The sequence below is a fragment of the Sinohyriopsis cumingii genome, chromosome 19 (assembly GCF_028554795.1).
Source record: "Sinohyriopsis cumingii isolate HCF-2022 chromosome 19, ASM2855479v2, whole genome shotgun sequence".
Lineage (NCBI taxonomy): Eukaryota > Metazoa > Mollusca > Bivalvia > Unionida > Unionidae > Sinohyriopsis > Sinohyriopsis cumingii.
This window is the reverse complement of record NC_142979.1, coordinates 41,157,366-41,179,669: the sequence shown is the minus strand read 5'-3', so window position 1 is coordinate 41,179,669 and position 22,304 is coordinate 41,157,366. Positions and strand designations below refer to the sequence as shown.

At 32.2% G+C, this 22,304-nt stretch overlaps 1 protein-coding gene across 8 annotated transcripts in view; it reads left to right on the top strand.

The window, feature by feature from the left end:
* LOC149775557 (sterile alpha motif domain-containing protein 9-like) overlaps positions 1–22,304 on the top strand; it is an 84,049-nt gene that overhangs the window by 45,097 nt on the left and 16,648 nt on the right. For 2 of the 8 annotated variants that reach the window (XM_089944457.1, XM_089944450.1), the window contains exons 1-2: positions 11,682–12,179; positions 16,803–17,096. In XM_089944457.1, the coding sequence (XP_089800583.1) occupies positions 12,140–12,179; positions 16,803–17,096 (334 nt within the window). In that variant the 5' untranslated portion in view covers positions 11,682–12,139. Of the gene's footprint in view, positions 1–11,681; positions 12,180–13,095; positions 14,104–14,175; positions 14,231–16,802; positions 17,097–22,304 lie in introns of those variants that run through there. The other 6 variants (XM_089944452.1, XM_089944451.1, XM_089944453.1 and 3 more) reach the window with 6 other exon arrangements.

Here is a 22,304-nt window from a genome sequence, read left to right as displayed (position 1 = left end):
AACGTAGATAGGAACATACAGCTACCTAAGGGTACCTATTTAGAACAGAAAACCATAAACAGGATAATAACTGGAAAAACTAAACTAGCAAGCAGTTTTGGAAGGTTTATAGGACCCAAACCAGCAACCATTAACTGCTTTAACTGCCACACCACCGAAGATCTACACCACGTATTCAATATATGCCCAAAATATCAACTCGCTCGGAAAATATTTATCAAAAACCAAAAAGAGATTGGATTACCACACACATACCCAGAGTTACTTATGGACTCTAATAAAAATAAACAATCAGCATATAAAAATATAAATCAATTCATAGACTCAGCAGGACTTAGGAACAAAATATAATTACTATCCCCACAAAACCAAAAGACCCAGTAACTAGCTAAATAAATGTAGAAGCCACCACATAAAAAACCATAACATATCATTCAATTTTATAAAAGTATTAATAAATAATTCACTTACGAAGCACCTATAAAAAACTAAGGAAACCGCAAAATCGGATGCCCTAGATGTCCTTAATGAACCTAGTAATCAGCTAGGATTCCTGTCCTAGATGTCCTTAACGAACCGTGTAATCGGCTAGGACTCCGGTCTCTTGCTAAATAAAGTATAAATAACATTCAATCTCTAAAAACATCAATTAATAAATAACTTAAAGAGGTAATATCTAAAAACTTATAAATAACATAACGTAGGAAACACACCCTAAACACCTCGACTAGTAATACCATAATAATCTTGAAAATCTCTCTTCATACATGATATCTACTAAGAACCTCTATAAACAGCATAGAACATCCCCCCTCCTTTTAGAACATTTTGAAGAGGAAAAAAAAAAAATCTCGAAAAAAAAAAAAAAAAAAGGCAAATGCAACAAGAAACCAGCGATGTAAAGCAAGCAGGACCGTTCCCGAGCTCTCCTTCCCACTAATGACAGCCAACCATTCAACTGTAGGGACCTTTATGGACCCACAGATTGAGGCCAAACTATCAGGGTTCCTTGAATCCATAAAAGCCTGGGGGAGGTGGCACCATCCCCTTCCCCAGGAACAACTAGCAGGCTGCGGTGCAGTCAGAAAAAAGTGGCACATGCACAATTGTGCGAACGCTACTATAATTAAACTCAACAACAACAACACAAAATTAATAGTACATTTGTTGTATTGCTTTAATGTTGTGCTTGTGACATATGAAATTGGTATTTGCCTGGGCATGATGGATATTTGACATTCTGCTTTATTTTGTATTCCCTTCCTAAACAGTATGCTCATTATAAAATTTGCTTCACTTTTTACCTTAAAAACGAAGTTAATCATTTATTTGTATCTGAGTAAACATCACTAATTTTACCAATATTCAGTTGTAATTGATTCAATTGATTCATATTAAGATTTTCTAAGCTCTACATCTTTCAAATAAATTTCCGAATAAGCTAAATGAACGCTAATATTGCTGCTATTACCTTGAACCAATGTTGATAAATAAATGCCTTCTTTCTGTACATGACTAATTCATCATTAACTTGATGTTAAATGTTCGAGCACTTAGAGGAGCTATCACTAGCACTGACGTATTTGCTCCATCTCTCTGAAGTTTCTTTCTCTCAAATACATATTTACACATAATTGTCACACCATTCGTGTCGAGTACATATAAATCCTCATTTTACTTGTATTTCTGTCTGAAACGTTAAAGTAATCTTTGACGTAACTCTCAATCGGCTTCGACATTTGAAAGATCATATGGTTTGTGACAATCATTGACCTAGTAAGCGTAAGTTACTTTCACTCTAATATTTGTCTCTGAAGGGGTACATTCTAACAAGTGGAAAGGAATTTTAGTGCCTAATATGAGTGTGATGTGACGTACTGAGTATTCTATACTGAGTATTCTATATTATTTCCACATATTATCTACATGCTCAAACTAGCATTTACAATCATTTTGTCTTTTTAATGACACATAACTGTCACAACTGAGCTCTAAACCAAACAAATAAAAACCCACATAAAATACAATAAAAAAGCAAAGAGAAGTTCTTATGGCAAATGTCTCATTGAATTATCTATCCTATGAAACTATTTAAGTAGCAGTTTGCCCCATAACTAGCAACTGTTCTTGGCATGTACATCTACATCCCATATATAGTTATGGACCAAAAGATGGAATGGGTGAAATATTTGCTTAAACCCTCTCAAATGATCCAGGACGGAATTTATGCTGCCATGCTAATGGTGAGATTCATTGCATATTTAAAAGAAAACGTAAGTGTCAGGCGAAGTCAATGGAAAAATTACCCACGGTACTAATATACCATATTGTTTTTATTGTAGATACTGTGGACGAGACCGATGTACAACGGCACCAGCTTAAAAGTCATATACATTCCATCAAGATATCAGTATCCAACCCCAAAAACCCCACCGTAATTTATTTATTATACACCCCATGTCTGCTATGTAATGTTCCGATATATTCACCCTAGCTAAACCTTGTCGGATCGATCAGATATTTCAGTGCTTTGTCTTAGCGATATATATTGGATATCTTGAATTGCCTCCCTTTGTATGTAATTCCAACTAACCAACATCCTGTAAGAACGCTAGATTGTACCTAGGCCGATAAAGGTGGAGGCAAATAACTTTAAACGAAACATAGTAAGTTTATTATCGAAAGAAGAATATTTTGTTGTACAGCTATGTATCTCCTATTGCCACTCATGCAATAGCCAGCTATACTGAGCAATCATAACCGCTAACCCGTCATATATTATATGAAATTACTTGTGAATATGTGATTTACACAACTACAAGTTTTTTCTCCTCTGCGGCTATTTTTTCCCAACCAGCTTCGTAGCTGCTGTGCAAACTTAAAGATCAGCCTGTTTCCATAATTTAGCATGCTAATCAAACTGTAGATTGTAATCCATAAAACGTTGAAGATTAAACGATTGCAACATGAAATGATCACTTTGAATCATTTCACGGAAATTATCAGATAGATGTGTGCTTAAATCATGTACATTTTCCACAAGAACAATAGCCAAAGAAATTTCAGGCACATGTTGCAAATGTAAAAATCGTTACCTTACATCAGCCACATTCTCAGACTTTTACAGAACACTTATGTATTATTATTATCATTATTATTATTATTATTATTATTATTATTATTATTATTATTATTAAAGTTTGGTTGAATGGCTGAAACATATAAGTCGCAAGCTTCAAAACAGTAATTTTGAATAATTCTTCTGTTTTCCCCACCTCCAGAATATTATTTATCAGTGTCAAAGTGTAACACAAGCCAAACCTCCCCCGTGATGACAGGTGAGCTATTTTGAAATTTAGATTGCGTTTGTTAACATAGCAACTAATGTTTTACTGAAAAACAGGAACAGGAACCATTCCTCAATTACACCTGAAATGTTAGAAATAAATTTTACAGTTTGAAAATTAATGGGACAGATAAGGTTTGTGGAGGCCAAAAGTCAAAGGTTAAAATGTTTGCTTAATATTCCAACACTAGAATATAGATGAAAACGAGTTCGCTTTGTCTTCATTTATATCATTCATTACAAGTGAATGAAAAGAAATATTTTCACCATATATTTCTTTCAGTTAAAGGCAACACTATTAAATTTAAGCAGACTTCACTCAGGTGTTCGAAAAGTTTTAATTTTCCCATAATTACGGTCATTACATAGGTAATACTACGTCAAAGCAAAATGCGTAAGCATGAGCAAAATAAGCATAATTAGCTTAATTCATGATATCAATGTCAATGTTCCATTTTTTCAGTACATCATACATAATGAAATTACAATAAGAAAAAATATTTGCACATTCGTTTTAAAGCGGCGTTATATAGTTTTGAATTTTGGACAGAGTTATATTTTTAAGGAAAAACATTTCCCAGGTTTCCTCACTGGTTACATTGACTATTTAGAAAGATATTGGGCATCTTGGGTATTGTTTAACGAACATTTAATTTCCTTTATTTTGGTGTAACATTGATGTGTGTATTAAGGGTTACAGAGTATATAGCTTGGCCATACTTCAGATGTGTATCTATCTAAAACTTCTTGCTCCGCTTGGTCATTTTGATTTCCTGGACTTTAGAAGTAATTGTAAAAGAATATCAGATAATTTTTTGGACATACATACATACATGTATGTATGTGTGTGTGTGTGCTTGTGTGTGTCTGTGTATATGTGTCTGTGTGATGCCCGCGTGCTGACTGTAAAAAAAAAAAAAACACTTTCCTATCAACAAATATTATTTTCACAGTGTACTATGTATACGTTTTTAAGTGTCAAAGATAAGAAATGGCAATTAATTAGACAGTCTTATATAGTTTCATCTGATAATACTATTTTCCCCCGATCGTTTCAGTTTTTCTTTGTTTGCTTTTATGAATTTATTTTGTTTGTTTCTTTTTTCTTTTTTTTTTGTTTCTACATCGTTTTATTTGCTAATATTATGACCGATATTATGATGATTATAAAGAAAAAGAATTATTTTAAATGTAAATACTTTTTGCTGTTTTGAGTATTTTAGACTTAATGTAGAAAAAAAAAACCTAACAGAATGAGGAATACTTTACATCACATCTTTATTTCGCAGTAATTTTCTTTGTCGTAAACAAAAAACTCTATACAAAATTAAGTTGTTGGTGAATGATTTTATGTTGACAAAGCTACCACGAGGAGAGGTTGATGTTACTGATACTTCAAAGGTTAGTGTTACTTTGCAGGCAGAAACTATTATTGTGTATATTTTGATATAACTGAGAAAACTATAGGTCATGCAATGAGAAAATGAAGAGGTACATAAGACAATGAATGTTCAAAGTCAGAGAGCTTTATGCATGATCGGCTCAATGAAACATGAATGAAGAGGGTAGATCGATGTTGTCTTTGTGTTTAAGATAACATTCAGCTTGCAGACAAGGGTTCGATTGATGATCTCTTGAACATTATATGTGTTGAAACGGTTTAACATCGAACTAGTTGCTTTCAGAAAGACCAATCCAAATCAGTACATACAAAAATTTAAAAGACCTAATTAGGATTTGACGATGCTATGTTGTGACGATTGAAATGTGTATATGTTTTATTAACGTTAATATTTATATCTGAAAGCTAGTCAACACCTAGAGAGCTGAAAACTGATAAACGGAGAGAATTCAACAACATTTTTAAAAAGATGTATCTCCTGAATCTGTGTGTCTATATATACATTGCTAATAAATCTCTGAAGAAAGAACGGCCTCTAAAAACACGTAGGAATACAAGTACAATAAAGGTTTATGTGTGCAGGATACTAGTGGTGTATGGGTTATGAGTTTCAAAGAAAGAGACGCAACGGAAATATATAATGGACTTGGAATCCTAGGAATGATAATGTCAGCTCATTTGAGTGCTCAAAAGTCTTAACTTTAGTGGCAAAATACGCGTATGACGCACTAATCATGAGTACAGTTGCAGTAATTGTTGTAACAGTATTGATTCAAAGTTAAGGCAGACAAATCCAAACCACCGGACAATCAACGAATTAACAGCATGTTACTTTCTTATCTGTTATCTTGAAAACGTTTTGGAATTTTTTTCACGGACGTCAGTTAATTATCTGGAAGATATTATTTCTAATATTCCACGTTCACAGCAACTTTTGCAGCGACTTTTCTCGCTGTTTCAATCAATACGATATAGCATAGACAGGGTTCATAAATTTTACTGCTTATCTTGATGGGAAAACGGCATTCACTAATGTCTGGCTCAAAGGATTACTTTATAAATTATTTGCGTTCAGAATTACAGCTAAGCCTCGATTAATGTTTATAACCAGTTTAAGAATTTGATGTGAGGTAGATAGAATATAATGGTTGCAAAATAATTCTTTAATTTTAAAGATTGGACACTAAGGGTCAATTTATTCATCAAACCTACTTGTGACTTTCTTAAACCTTTCGGAAATTATTGTCTTGCTTTCCGAATAAAATATATTTTCACTGCAGAAACGATATTGGGAAACTTCAACTTGTAAATGAGAGAGATTTTTGGTGACACGTGGTGAAAATGTAATCACAAATGAAACAACCATCGGCAAATTCATCATGATTCGTTAGAATATTGAAGCTGAACAGGAATAGTTCCATCTTTTTTAGACAAGGGCAGCGGATCCTATTCGTTCTACATCGACATTTGACAAGCACGTATGGAAAAACTTAATCCATAATTTCAACAGGATTCTATATTTATTTGACACAGTTTCTATTTAAACCCTTTCTATTCACAGTTTTCAAATCTGTGATTGGCCTCAATCAAACCGTAATGTCCGTTAATGTAAAATAATTTTCAACATATCAATAACCTCATCCTGCCCTCGAAGCCGATGTGTCAAATATATAATCTGTCATCAAGCCTTTGATTTTTGATAGATCCTTCGGTTTATGACAATTATTAATCCAACTTCTATAAGTTACTTTTGCTAAATCCTTTGTTTTTATTTTTGACGTAGTACATTTTCCAGATATAGATATGTATGTTGTTTGAGTTTGTCTGTAATATATGTCTGTTTGGTTTTCTGAACCAGACATATATATATATATATATATATATATATATATATATATATATATATATATATATATATATATATATATCAGTTATTCAGGGTAGACATACTACATAATAAAATTGACAGATGATTTCTTTTTTCTGATTGGTTTTACAATCAAAATTTGTATTACCTTTCTAATTGTGTTTGACCGTTGTTCATTAATCATTTCTTTGTCACATTTTCATCTAAGAATACTAATCATATCATGAAAATTGATCTTTGTCACATATAACATCTGGTCTATTAACTGGATATACATTTTCTTAAGGGTTTATAGGAAATAGAATCATTTAACAGGTCACGTTAAAACTTGTCCTGGTATTACACTAAATAATTTTCAAGTATATCACTTTTCATCAATGATATTTCCTGACATTTTTCTCTTGTTTATGACAATGTGAATCCTTTTTCCAAAATAATATAAAAAAATATATAGAATAACAGGCTTCTCTCCCCGTGGGTAGATTTTTGATGAAACCCACATGGTTTAGTTAGTTGTGTCAGTGAATATGTTATATCTAAACAACACACTTGAAATTTTGCATCCATAATTTATTTGATTTTAATTTTTGCTAATATCACGTCATCAAAACCGTATGATTGGTTTTTAAAACCAATTTCAGGGATTTGTATTTTCCTTCTTTTTCGTTTCTAAATATAATACTAGTGCAAGTTTCCGTCGTTTCTGACATTTACAAGCATTTCATACCGATAGCAGTGCCGGGTAAGTTATCAGCTTTTAAACTAGCCAATGGTTAAGAGAAGAATCCAAACTTTAGACCAGCATGATGATCGTGGCCAATTTAATAATGTTTTATGGCATCACTGGCAAACAAACAGTTTGAGAGCTGAACTTCATGTTCGAAATACCGCTATGTGTGAATGACGCCTCATCCAGAGACGGGGGAATCAGACAATATGTGTCAGAGACACGACTCTCATGGGGACGGAGGAAGCACAATACATCTGTGCCCCAGTCACTAAGTTTCAAAGACACAACTCACCTAGAGACGGAGGAAACTCAATTCACTTGTGTCTCAGATACTACGTGTCAAAATTACACCTCTTCTAGAGATGATGGAAGCACAGTACCCCTTTGCCGCAGAAACTGTGTCAATAACACACCTCTCAAAGAGACATATGAAGCACAATACGCCTATGGAAGTATGAGGTGGCATGAAAACGTCAAGTCTTGTTAGAGAAACAATAGAATTTGAAATGTGACGGATGTGGCAATAGAGTGCAATGTAAAGAAATTTAAAGAGGTGTGATACGTTAAATATCGTTGTGAAATCAAAAAGCATCACATGTTAATAGTAAAATGGTTGACATGGAAGATTATGATTGCACTGTAGACAATGTCCTTTAAAGATATCACAGAAGAAACTAAAAGAGACAATGTTAAGAGATTTTGAAAATAATTCCAAGTACAACAACCAATGAAAGATGGAAAATATGCAAAAGAACAAAAAGTGCAATCTTGTTCATGAGATTTCGAACATTATAAGAGGCAATTTAAAAGCGCATAAATGTTGACTCAAAGAAGCATTTTTAAATTTTTTGAATAATGATACAATTTCAATGCATCTGTAAATTATTTTGTTAAATCAAAACATTACAATTAACGGAAGAGGTTTTACATAGCATGGAGAAAGTGAAATCCATTTGAACTTTTGACAGATATAAAGGCATTGACATTACAGTTATTTCAGTGTAACACGGCGCCTTTGAAACGATTTTATTAGAACTTGACATTCCGTAGTAATTGAAAATAAAGTATACAAACAAACGGTTTATGACTTACACAGTCAGCTGTAAAATGTTACAAATGCAGCGGAGAAACACTGACAGAGGAACGGAAAAACTAAATAGAACACATTAATAGAGGTCTAATGACTGCATAAAATGAACGAGATTAAATGGCTTCATAGGTTAGGAAATGAATAGATGAGAGAGAGAGAGTTTTACACTCAGAAATATAAAACAAAATTATCCCAATGTCTACAAGAGGCCTGCCAAACATGGTTGATTCATAACGTTTTGAATTAAGACAGAACGTCATAAAATGTCACAAAATATTTACTTGATGAACAACAAATGCACATAGGGTCAGAATCAAAGCTAAATCTAGAATTCAAAACCAAGTAAACATACAAAAACTCGTACTCTCAGTGAAAGACAATGGACAAGGGTCAATCGCACTGTGCAAATTAAATACATCAAAATAAAATATTTAAAATGTTTCTGTAATCGTCTGTGCACGTACGTTTAAGGAAAAGATAATCAAAATTCCTGTAACATAAAAAAACTAGATGAATGTTTATGGAACTAGTGAACATTATGAACACATAACGAAAAACTTTTTTTTTTAAAGTTTAAAAAATAATATTAAATGTGGTATGGATTGCAAAGTTTGTGGAACAGATTTTTTAGTCCGACATTTCCTGTCAGGTTTTCTCATGTAGAACGACTTAACCTCAGATGAAAAATGATATTCCAGGGGGCGCATTTGCCTTAATTTTATCATAATCGTTGTATTATGAGGTATTAACTGGTTTAGATTTTTTCTCGGTAAAGACTGGTTTCAATCCATTTCCTATTTTTAGGCAGGATAATCAACATGATGCCATTTGAAAGTGAAATTTCATGGTGGTTCTGGCGAAGGCAATTGAAGAGAGATAACTCATTACTCCGAGAACGTGACGTCAGTCATTGTAAGACCCCTTTAACAGACAGACGTACTCTAAGTCGCATAGTTTCTCCGTGCACCTTTGTGCCAAATTTACACCCAAGCACACTCGAGTACGTCTAGCTCACTGGCCTTCAGTCTTTTATTTATTTTTGTTAGCAATCACTCAGCTTGACCAATAGCGGTTATTTTAGTCCTGTATATCCGTGACTGAAAGGCTGGTTGCACAGTAGAGGATTCGTTATTGGCAGAAACAATTTTTTGTTATTGATTTCACAGCCTGCTTTTTTCAGCATGTAATCGATGCAGGATTGTCGCAAAGCCAGCCTCCAGTGTACGATGGAAGGGCTTTTTGTCAAACTGCGTGACGATTTCACGTACACATTGATCAAGACCCTTGATGAATTTATTGACGACATATATTACACAAACTTGAGGAATTCATTTAATTTGTATTCCTGTAATAAATACACAATTATTTATCTTTTATTCTTGTCTCTCTATAAACTGAGAAAACTCTAATACAATCAAAATAAAACGTGAGCTACAATATCGTAAAATTGACGACTGTCAGTCCATGGGGTGGGGTGCTCTGACGTCACTGTGAGGTCACTGTGATGAAGAACTTGAGATTCCCATTGAAAATATCCTCATAACTAAGAGAAAATTAGACAGATCTAGGCATACACGGCTATGGCAAATGATTCATTGGTGATTTTAATTTTTGCAATTTTTGTTTCTTTTTTTTTCTTCTCTCCAAAAGAAATCTGCGATGACATCGAAATCTCCTTTTTGAACATCGAAAGCGAAATTGGGTCGAAAATATAATGTCGGCACACGAAAGAAAAGTTTAGAGAAATGGATTCTGGTAAAACGTTTGATGCTTGAGATTCACGGCCTTATTGATCCCAAATATACTGCTAATAGTCGGGAAACTTGCCTTATTACACAGGTATATCGGGATTTGGGTGGTACTGCGTCGGGGGTTGGGGTGGGGAGGAGATAGTGTGTAGACTAGGGGTGGAAAGAGGATGGTCATGGGAATATGGTCCCTGACAATACTTGTGCATTAACCCATCCATGTATGTTATATGGGTTTGCTAATCGCCTAGAAACACATTTAAAAGCTGCCTGTAACCTTGTTTTTCTGTATCGTGATTATTGTCAGGATTCGTATCCTCGTTTCCCTTCTCGTTCTTCACTACCTCCTATCTGCTATTATTATTATTATTATTATTCAGTGGCGTCACTAGTGTTGGTGTCACCCAGTGCGGTAACTCATGGTGTCACCCCCATGGACCTCCTTCCTGCACAAAAATTCAAAAATTGTATAGACAGTCATTTTGGTGTCACCCGCTCTGATGGTGTCACCTGGTTCTGTCCGCCACCCCGCACCCCCTAGTGACGTCACTGTTATTATTATTATTATTATAATGATGATGATTGTGGTTGTGATTTTGTTCTTGGTATTGTTTTTTTCATCCTCGTCTTCCTCGTGACATAGTTTCAAAGAGCGACTATGGGGCAGCTTTTAACCCATCATTATCCCAGTTGTGGCCAAAAATCATCTCCTCCAAAATCAATCATCCTTTGTAAAGAACCTAATAGTTTGTGTTCACAGCTGTTTCAAGACATGTCTCCACAAATTAATGAGCAAGATGTGGAACGTAGAAACCTTCTCCCCTAATGGGGGTGGGGGTGGGTAATGTTCTGCCTTTAATGATCCAAACATTTCTTCACTTTGGACCATGATACACTACATGGATTGTTTTATACACGAAAAAAAATATCAAACAACAATTATCGTCAGTTCTGTCATTACATTTAACAATATATTGCTGGTTTAAAATGAAATATTTTGTTTTCTTTCAAGCTGTTTTTATACAAGTATTAAAACCTTTGATGAGTATAGAAAGTTTATAGTTTGCACTAGAAAACCTATCAATCAAAGTCAAAAGCTGCACCTCTTATATGACTGCTTTCTTCTTATTTTAATTAATATTTTAAAAGGTTTTGATAATTTCACGTAATTGTCACATTAACAATGCACGCAACAGTTTATAAATACATAAAAGTCTGTATATGCAATTAATCAGACTATCAATCAATCAGCTTCCTGTAAATCAGTCAGACTATGCCCCAATCTTTGTAAGTAACAAATACATTTAATTAGTTCTGCGTTTTGTATCGGTGTCCCTTCTGGTCAGAACTTTTTTCTAATTCACATATAGATATGATATATTTATATGACACTGTTCATAGAGTAATTTATTTTTAGAAGCTTATTTCACTGTAAAAGAAGTGTGTTGATATACATGTATGTCGTTAAGTGGTTGTGTGGATAGACGACCGTATAAAATCGATATACCTTATACATGTTTGGTGTCTATTACCTGACAACACTTGTGTGTTTTGGGACCTTTCTTGTGGACTACATTGCCATATACCATGCTATACTGCATGACACTTATCGTGCTAGGCACGGTTGAAGCTCTGTCTTCGATTCTTATTGTATATTAAGACAATTTTATCGATTTTGGGTCAGCTTTTTGAAAGATAAGTATATTCGTATTTGCACTGCAGATTGGGAGACATTTATTTGTGAGCATTTACAGAAAGGTTGTCTTTCATCGTTAAACAAGACAAGTTTAGGACGTTTGTTGAATGCGGCATAATGTTAGACATTTACACGAGCGGTGAAGGCGAGACAGAGTAAGTCCAACCAGTTATATTAGTTTTCGCTTTTAACTACTACTGTGTTTCCTTCTTCTTCATCTTCTGTAGCAGACATCAACGTCGACTGGACACAAAAAGTGCATGCCTTGGAAAACGGGAAACACTGAGGGAGGTGAAACTGGTACTGACACGTTTACATTTTATTAATTTAGATATTGTAAACAAAGAGATCATGCTTTTATAACAATGTAATTACACATTTAATAAAATATGATGATTTCATAAAATGTAATCACACATTCAATAAAAGATTATGTTTTCTTAATAATGTAGTCACGCATTCAGTAAAAAGAATATGCTTTTATAACAATGCAATCACATATTCAATAAAAAGAGTATGCTTTGATAACAATGTAATCACACATTCATTAAAAAGAGTATGCTTTCATAACAATGTAATCACACATTCAATAAAAAGAGTATGCTTTCATAACAATGCAAAACATATGTTCAGACGTTTAAAAGCAAAACTCACCGATTCGCGAAAACTGAGATTATAGCCGTGTTGAAATAAATAACAGAGTTCTCCATTTATTATTTTTATTATCAATAAGGTATACACTTTTCTTTTGAGAAATGCTGTTTATTATATTTGTTTGATTACCCCATGGACAATTAATTCTGCTTACAGTTACAACATTTTCATGAATGTTTAAAACTGCTATAAAGTAATTAAATCATGAAGACGAAAATCTCTTATTGTGAAAAAGTATACTTTATTTTATTTCACAGAGCGACTATGGGGCAACTATTGCCCCATCATTATCCCAGTTGTGGCCAAAAATGATTTCCTCCAAAATCAATCATCCTTTGTAAAGAACCTAATTGTTTGTGTTCACAGCTATTTCAAGACATGTCTCTACAAATTAATGAGCGAGATGTGTAACAGGAAAATTTGTTTTAAATAACTGCGCCAAATTAAATTCATCACCTTCTCCCTTAATGAGAGAGAGAGAGAGAGAGAGAGAGAGAGAGAGAGTCGGGGTGGGGTGGGGGGAGTAATGTTCTGCCTTTAATGATCCAAACATTTCTTCACTTTGAACCATATGATACACTACATGGATTGTTTTATACACGAAAAAAAATATCAAACAACAATTATCGTCAGTTCTGTCATTACATTTAACAATACATTACTGGTTTTAAAATGAAATATTTTGTTTTCTTTCAAGCTGTTTTTATACAAGTATTAAAACCTTTGATGAGTATAGAAAGTTTATGGTTTCCATTAGAAAACCTATCAATCAAAGTCAGAAGCTGCACCTCTTATATGACTGCTTTCTTCTTATCTTAATTAGTATTTTAAAAGGTTTTGATAATTTCACGTAATTGTCACATTAACAATGCACGCAACAGTTTATAAATACATAAAAGTCTGTATATGCAATTAATCAGACAATCAATCAATCAGCTTCCTGTAAATCTTTCAAACTATGCCCCAATCTTTGTAAGTAACAAATACATTCAGTTAGTAATGCGTTTTGTATCGGTGTACATTCTGGTCAGAACTTTTTTCTAATTCACATGTATATATGATATATTTATATGACACTGTTCATAGAGTAATTTATTTTTAGAAGCTTATTTCACTGTAAAAGAAGTGTGTTGATATACATGTATGTCGTTAAGTGGTTGTGTGGATAGACGAACGTATAAAATCGATATACCTTATACATGTTTGGTGTCTATTACCTGACAACACTTGTGTGTTTTTGGACCTTCCTTGTGGACTACATTGCCATACACCATGCTATACTTGTGTCTTTTTCAGACTTTTCTTGTGTACTGCATTGACACTTATTGTGCTAGGCACGGTTGAAGATCTGTCTTCGATTCTTATTGTAGTATATTAAGACACTTTTATCGATTTTGGGTCATCTTTTTGAAAGAAAAGTATATTCGTATTTGCACTGCAGATTGGGAGACATTTATTTGTGATCATTTAGAGAAAGGTTGTCTTTAATCCCTTAACAAGACAAGTTTATGACTTTTGTTGAATGCGGCATAATGTTAGACATTTACACGTGCGGTGAAGGCGAGACAGAGTGAGTCCAACCCGTTATATTAGTTTTCCCTTTTAACTACTACTGTGTTTCGTTCTTCTTCATCTTCTTTAGCAGACATCAACGGCAACTGGACACATCGAGGGAAACACTGAGGGAGGTGAAACTGGTACTGACACGTTTACATTTTATTAATTTAGATATTGTAAATAAAGAGCATGTTTTCCTAACAATGTAATTACACATTTAATAAAATATGATGGTTTCGTAATAATGTAATCACACATTCAATAAAAAGAATATGCTTTCATAACAATACAAAACATACGTTCAGACGTTTAAAAGCAAAACTCACCGAGTCGTGAAAACTGAGATCTTAGCCGTGTTGAAATAAATAACAGAGTTCTCCATTTATTATTTTTATTATCGTTAAGGTATACACTTTTCTTTTGAGTCATGCTGTTTATTATATTTGTTTGATTACCCCTTTGGATAATTAATTCTGCTTACAGTTACAACATTTTCGTGAATGTTTAAAACTGCTTTGAAGTATTTAAATCAAGAAAAACAACAATCTCTTATTGCGAAAAAGTATACTTTATTTATCAACAAAATCAGACGTACAGGAAGTACAGACAGCTTATTCATAATATTGGAGAGACTGTTTTCTCATTTCTGCGAGTGTGATATTGACCGCCCATGTAAGAAAGCCAATGTGATATTTTGACCGCCCGTGTAAGAAAGCCAATGTGATATTGACCGCCCATGTAAGAAAGCCAATGTGATATTTTGACCGCCCGTGTAAGAAAGCCAATGTGATATTGACCGCCCATGTAAGAAAGCCATGCTGATCAAGCCTATGCACTTCCTCTGAGAGAGAGAGAGAGAGAGAGAGAGAGAGACTCTTTCAATTTATGTTTGATAATCTGTATATGCTGGTTACATTATTATCTACACCAGTACCTAACCCGAACTATACCAATTAGTGCTATTTTCATTTTACTACTTGAAATATAATTTCTTGTCCGCCAGCAAGTATCTCAGTGTATCTGATGGCAGTATTTCCGTTCTCTCACTATATATCTCAGTGCATCCAGTACATGCGTCCTTTTTATCAGGCATGATTTATGACACTAGTTTAGTTATTTTTGTAACCTGATATCATTTGATCAAATAAGTTTCAGTCATTTATGTAAACTGAAATGTATGTATGTATGTATGTATGTATGTATGTATGTATGTATGCATGCGTGCGTGCATGTATGTATGTATGTATGATTGTATGTATGTGTGTGTGTTTGCGTGCGTGCGTGCGTGCATTCATGAATGTATGTATGTATGTATGTGTGTGTTTGTGTGCGTGCGTGCGTACATTCATGAATGTACGTATGTATGTATGTATGTATGTATGTATGTATGTATGTACGTGTGTATATGTGTATATTTGTATGTATGTATGCATGTATGTGTGTTTGTGTGCATGCGTGCGTGCCTGAATGTATGTATGTATGTATGTATGTATGTAAAATAAGCCTAATGTAAACAAAACGCTTATGTGTATTGGCTATGTAGATTCACATATTCTTATGAACATTTACAGGAGTAGAAGGTTATCTTCCTACTCAGTAAAAAGTCAGGTGAAATACATATCTTAATTCTGCCTAGTGCCTTTTATGGACATGTTAGGAGTGTGAAATAATATAATCTGAATTCTGCCTAGTGCATAATATAGACATGTTAGGAGTGTGAAATAACGTAATCTGAATTCTGCCTAGTGCATAATATGGACATGTTAGGAGTGTGAAATAACATAATCTGAATTCTGCCTAGTGCCTTTTATGGACATGTTAGGAGTGTGAAATAACATATCTGAATTCTGCCTAGTGCCTTTTATGGACATGTTAGGAGTGTGAAATAACATAATCTGAATTCTGCCTAGTGCATAATATGGACATGTTAGGAGTGTGAAATAATATAATCTGAATTCTGCCTAGTGCATAATATGGACATGTTAGGAGTGTGAAATAACATAATCTGAATTCTGCCTAGTGCATAATATGGACATGTTAGGAGTGTGAAATAATATAATCTGAATTCTGCCTAGTGCATAATATGGACATGTTAGGAGTGTGAAATAATATAATCTGAATTCTGCCTAGTGCATAATATGGACATGTTAGGAGTGTGAAATAACATAACCTGAATTCTGCCTAGTACATAATATGGACATGTTAGGAGTGTGAAATAACATAATCTGAATTCTGCCTAGTACATAATATGGACATGTTAGGAGTGTGAAATAACATAATCAGAATTCTTGGGATTTATAGAGCTATACATTTAAACTTAAGTTTAACTTCCCTTCCATCAAGACATTTCTATGGTTAAACATTTAAACCTAACGGTACATTTAACGACCGCTCCATCAAGGGAGTCCACTCTTTCTGGGCTGTACTTAATGGAAAAGCGATAAGCTGTGAATAGTATTTCCTTTATCTGTTTTTATTTATTAAGTTAAAACCTTTATATGTTTTTATTTATTAAGTTAAAACCTTTATCTGTTTTTATTTATTAAGTCAAACATGAAAAATGTCAACGAAATGAAGGTGAATCTTCACGAAGGTAAATAACAGACCGATAAATACTGCATAGCAATTAAGTGTGCAGTTCGTTTGATTGACTGTGTAATGATGCAAATAAATAAGAAAAGACCTGTTGTATAATTTTATTTTATTTTACAGTTATTACCATGGACAGCATCAACTGGTTGCGAATCCAGAAGAACTGGGTGTATCTTCTTGAGAACCTGGAGATAGAAAACCTCTTGCCATTTCTTTATCAAGAACACGTAATCAGCGACAAAGACAAGGAACGCGTCGAGAAGGAAGCCTACTCAGATCAGCAACGTGACAAACTTCTTAAAATTTTGAAGACGAAAGAAAGTGGTTACAATAAGCTATGCGAGGGACTCAGGCAGCAGCAGGCGTTCATCGTGGAGAAATTAGAACAGACCATTATAGATCATAAAGATGCCGGTATAAAAATGTTACTAAATATTTCAAACTGCTTAGAAAATGCCCGAATGAAATAAAATTAAATAAAAAGTCTTGTTTTAGACGTACAAATATAAAATGTTTGCATGAATCTTGATAAAAAAGAAAGGCAAATTTCGATTTTGCAAAATTACCTGCGAAAATAAATACACATAAGGAACATTTAGAACATTAACGACATGCGTCTGTCTGTCTGTAGGTAGGTCTGTCTGTCTGCCTGTCTGTCTGTCTGTATGTATGTATGGATGGATGGATGTATGGATGGATGGATGGACTGCTGCCTGTCTGTCTGTCTGTATGTATTTATGTCTGTCTGTCTGAATGTATGTATGTATGTCTGAATGTATGTATGTATGTATGTATGTATGTATGTATGTAGATGGAGACAAAGATAACTGATAAAGATGTTGCTACAGCTCTCAATATCCGTACCCAAAAAATCGCTTGAAATAAGCAACGTAAATATTGTTTAATTAAGAAAGGAGACACAGAAATTAGAGCCCACACGTATATTATTATTATTATTATTATTATTATTATCGTATTCATAAAGTTAAAATCCCCTCATCGCAAAGGCATTTTCGTCCCATTACAAGCATTTGGGTCCCTTTCATAAAGGGAAATGGTGTTTACCTTAAACAATGAATGTAAAATCCTTCATTGATTTGGCTAATTTAAAGCCTAAATATAAATAAATCAAAGCGTCTTCAAAATCTCATAGCTAGATTAAAGATGTCATCCGTCTCCAACCATTAACAATTATAAAGGACAAGGTGGGAAAAAGAGGCAGCAAACGACACCGTTTCATATGATGATAAAGCTACACGACTGGCATACAACTAATTAAAGCACTTTTACATAGAGAGGTTTGTAAGCATGTTTTAGACGTGTGATTAAGAACTGAGATAACAGAGTTGTTTGGTGGAATGGTTCATGCATATTCATTACCGGGATTCAATCCCTTCAACAGGTTCCATTAAATTCCCTGGATGAAGTGGGTACTTTCACTCCATAACCTGTGTATGGCTGCCTTGGGTGCCTCATGCATTGATTCGGTAAATTTGGACCAACTATTCACATAAAGCTTCATTGTGGGACTAAATATATGCCAACATTTACCAGTATTTATTCTTAAAAAACTTAAAAGACAAAGAACAAAATAGAAAAGCAGTTAACTGCTTGATTACATTTAAGAAGAAAAAAAAATGCTACAAACTTGCTGTGAAACAAATTACAACACCCGCACATAATCACCATAAAATGTCAACTGAAAATGTAAAATTAAAACTGACGGAAAGGTTACATTTTGGAATGGTTACATTTTGGAATGGAAACATTTGGAATGGTTACATTTTGGAATGTTTATATTTGGAATGGTTACATTTTGGAATGGAAACATTTGGAATGGTTACATTTTGGAATGTTTATATTTGGAATGGTTACATTTTGGAATGGTTACATTTTGGAATGGAAACATTTGGAATGGTTACATTTTGTAATGGTTACATTTTGTAATGTGTTTATTTGGAATGGTTGAATTTTGGAATGGTTACATTTAGGAATGTTTATATTTGGAATGGTTACAATGTTTATATTTGGAATGGCTACATTTGGAATGGTTACATTTTGGAATGGTTATATTTTGGAATGGTTACATTTTGGAATGGTTACATTTTGGAATGGTCCATTGGCAAGAATATCCATTAAAAGATTTAATCACTTATAAAATCTCGATTCGTCTTTTTCATCCCCACGACTGCATCGTTTTTGAGTCGTCTTCCTCATCCCCATGACTGCATCATTCTTTCGTCGTCTACTTCATTCACACGATTGCATCATTTTGAGTCGTCATCTTTATCGACACGACTGAATCATTTTTGAGTCGTCTTCTTCATCCCCACGACTGCATCACTTTTGGGTTGTCTTCTTCATCCCCACGACTGCATCAATTTTGAGTCGTCTTCTTCATTCCCACGATTGCATCATTTTTGCAGACACACCACTATTATTCAATAGGACAACTCCAACATCTTACAAAACCCTTAATCGTATAAAATTCAGATTATTGTCTTAATATTTCATTCAAGGTTAACATCATTAAAGCCTGACATTCAGATAATTATCAAGGATAACACCATTATAGCCTGACATTCAGATAATTGTCAAGGATAACACCATTATAGCCTGAAATTCAGATAACTGCCAAGGATAACACCATTATAGTCTGACATTCAGATAATTGTCAAGGATAACACCATTATAGCCTGATATTCAGATAATTATTAAGGACAACACCATTATAACATGATATTCAGATAATTATCAAGGATAACACCATACTAGTCTAAAATTCTAAAAAATTTTCTTTACGATTAAATATATATTGTTTGCTTAGAAACGAAAAGAGAAATTAAATTCAAAAGACTTCAACAAATGTAATTAGAATTCTCGAAATCTATCAGAACGTTGCAATTCAACGCACTTATGGTTACATAATTCTGTTTACATTTTCTGGAATATTTAAATGACATTTCAGAAACTGTTGTTAAGAATGTAAATGGAATAAGAATATACATGGAATAAGAATATACATGAAATAAGAATATACATGGAATAAGAATACACATGAAATAAGAATATACATGAAATAAGAATATACATGAAATAAGAATATAAATAAGAATATACATGGAATAAGAATACACATGAAATAAGAATACACATGAAATAAGAATACACATGGAATAAGAATATACATGAAATAAGAATATACATGAAATAAGAATATACATGAAATAAGAATGTAAATGAAATAAGAATACACATGGAATAAGAATATACATGAAATAAGAATATACATGGAATAAGAATATACATGGAATAAGAATATACATGAAATAAGAATATACATGAAATAAGAATATACATGAAATAAGAATATACATGGAATAACAATATACATGAAGTAAGAATACACATGAAATAAGAATATACATGAAATAAGAATACAAATGAAATAAGAATATACATGAAATAAGAATACACATGGAATAAGAATATACATGAAATAAGAATATACATGGAATAAGAATATACATGGAATAAGAACATACATGAAGTAAGAATACACATGAAATAAGAATACACATGAAATAAGAATACAAATGAAATAAGAATATACATGGAATAAGAATATACATGAAATAAGAATACAAATGAAATAAGAATACACATGGAATAAGAATATACATGAAATAAGAATATACATGGAATAAGAATATACATGAAATAAGAATATACATGAAATAAGAATATACATGGAATAAGAATATACATGAAATAAGAATATACATGGAATAAGAATATACATGAAATAAGAATACAAATGAAATAAGAATACACATGGAATAAGAATATACATGAAATAAGAATATACATGGAATAAGAATATACATGAAATAAGAATATACATGAAATAAGAATATACATGAAATAAGAATACACATGGAATAAGAATATACATGAAGTAAGAATACACATGAAATAAGAATATACATGAAATAAGAATATACATGGAATAAGAATATACATGAAGTAAGAATACACATGAAATAAGAATACACATGAAATAAGAATATACATGAAATAAGAATATACATGAAATAAGAATACACATGGAATAAGAATATACATGAAGTAAGAATAAACATGAAATAAGAATATACATGAAATAAGAATATACATGGAATAAGAATATACATGAAGTAAGAATACACATGAAATAAGAATACACATGAAATAAGAATATACATGAAATAAGAATACAAATGAAATAAGAATATACATGAAATAAGAATACACATGGAATAAGAATATACATGAAATAAGAATATACATGGAATAAGAATATACATGGAATAAGAATATACATGAAGTAAGAATACACATGAAATAAGAATACACATGAAATAAGAATACAAATGAAATAAGAATATACATGGAATAAGAATATACATGAAATAAGAATACAAATGAAATAAGAATACACATGGAATAAGAATATACATGAAATAAGAATACACATGGAATAAGAATATACATGAAATAAGAATATACATGGAATAAGAATATACATGAAGTAAGAATGCACATGAAATAAGAAAATACATGAAATAAGAATACAAATGAAATAAGAATATACATGAAAAAGGAATATACATGGAATAAGAATATACATGAAATAAGAATACACATGGAATAAGAATATACATGAAATAAGAATATACATGAAATAAGAATATACATGGAATAAGAATATACATGAAGTAAGAATACACATGAAATAAGAATACACATGAAATAAGAATATACATGAAATAAGAATACACATGGAATAAGAATATACATGGAATAAGAATATACATGGAATAAGAATATACATGAAATAAGAATACAAATGAAATAAGAATACACATGAAATAAGAATATACATGAAATAAGAATATACATGAAATAAGAATACACATGGAATAAGAATATACATGAAGTAAGAATACACATGAAATAAGAATATACATGAAATAAGAATACAAATGAAATAAGAATATACATGAAAAAGGAATATACATGGAATAAGAATATACATGAAATAAGAATACACATGGAATAAGAATATACATGAAATAAGAATACATATGAAATAAGAAAATACATGAAATAAGAATACAAATGAAATAAGAATATACATGAAAAAGGAATATACATGGAATAAGAATATACATGAAATAAGAATACACATGGAATAAGAATATACATGAAATAAGAATACACATGGAATAAGAATATACATGAAATAAGAATATACATGAAATAAGAATATACATGGAATAAGAATATACATGAAGTAAGAATACACATGAAATAAGAATACACATGAAATAAGAATATACATGAAATAAGAATATACATGAAATAAGAATACACATGAAATAAGAATATACATGGAATAAGAATATACATGGAATAAGAATATACATGAAATAAGAATACAAATGAAATAAGAATATACATGAAATAAGAATATACATGAAATAAGAATACACATGGAATAAGAATATACATGAAGTAAGAATACACATGAAATAAGAATATACATGAAATAAGAATACAAATGAAATAAGAATATACATG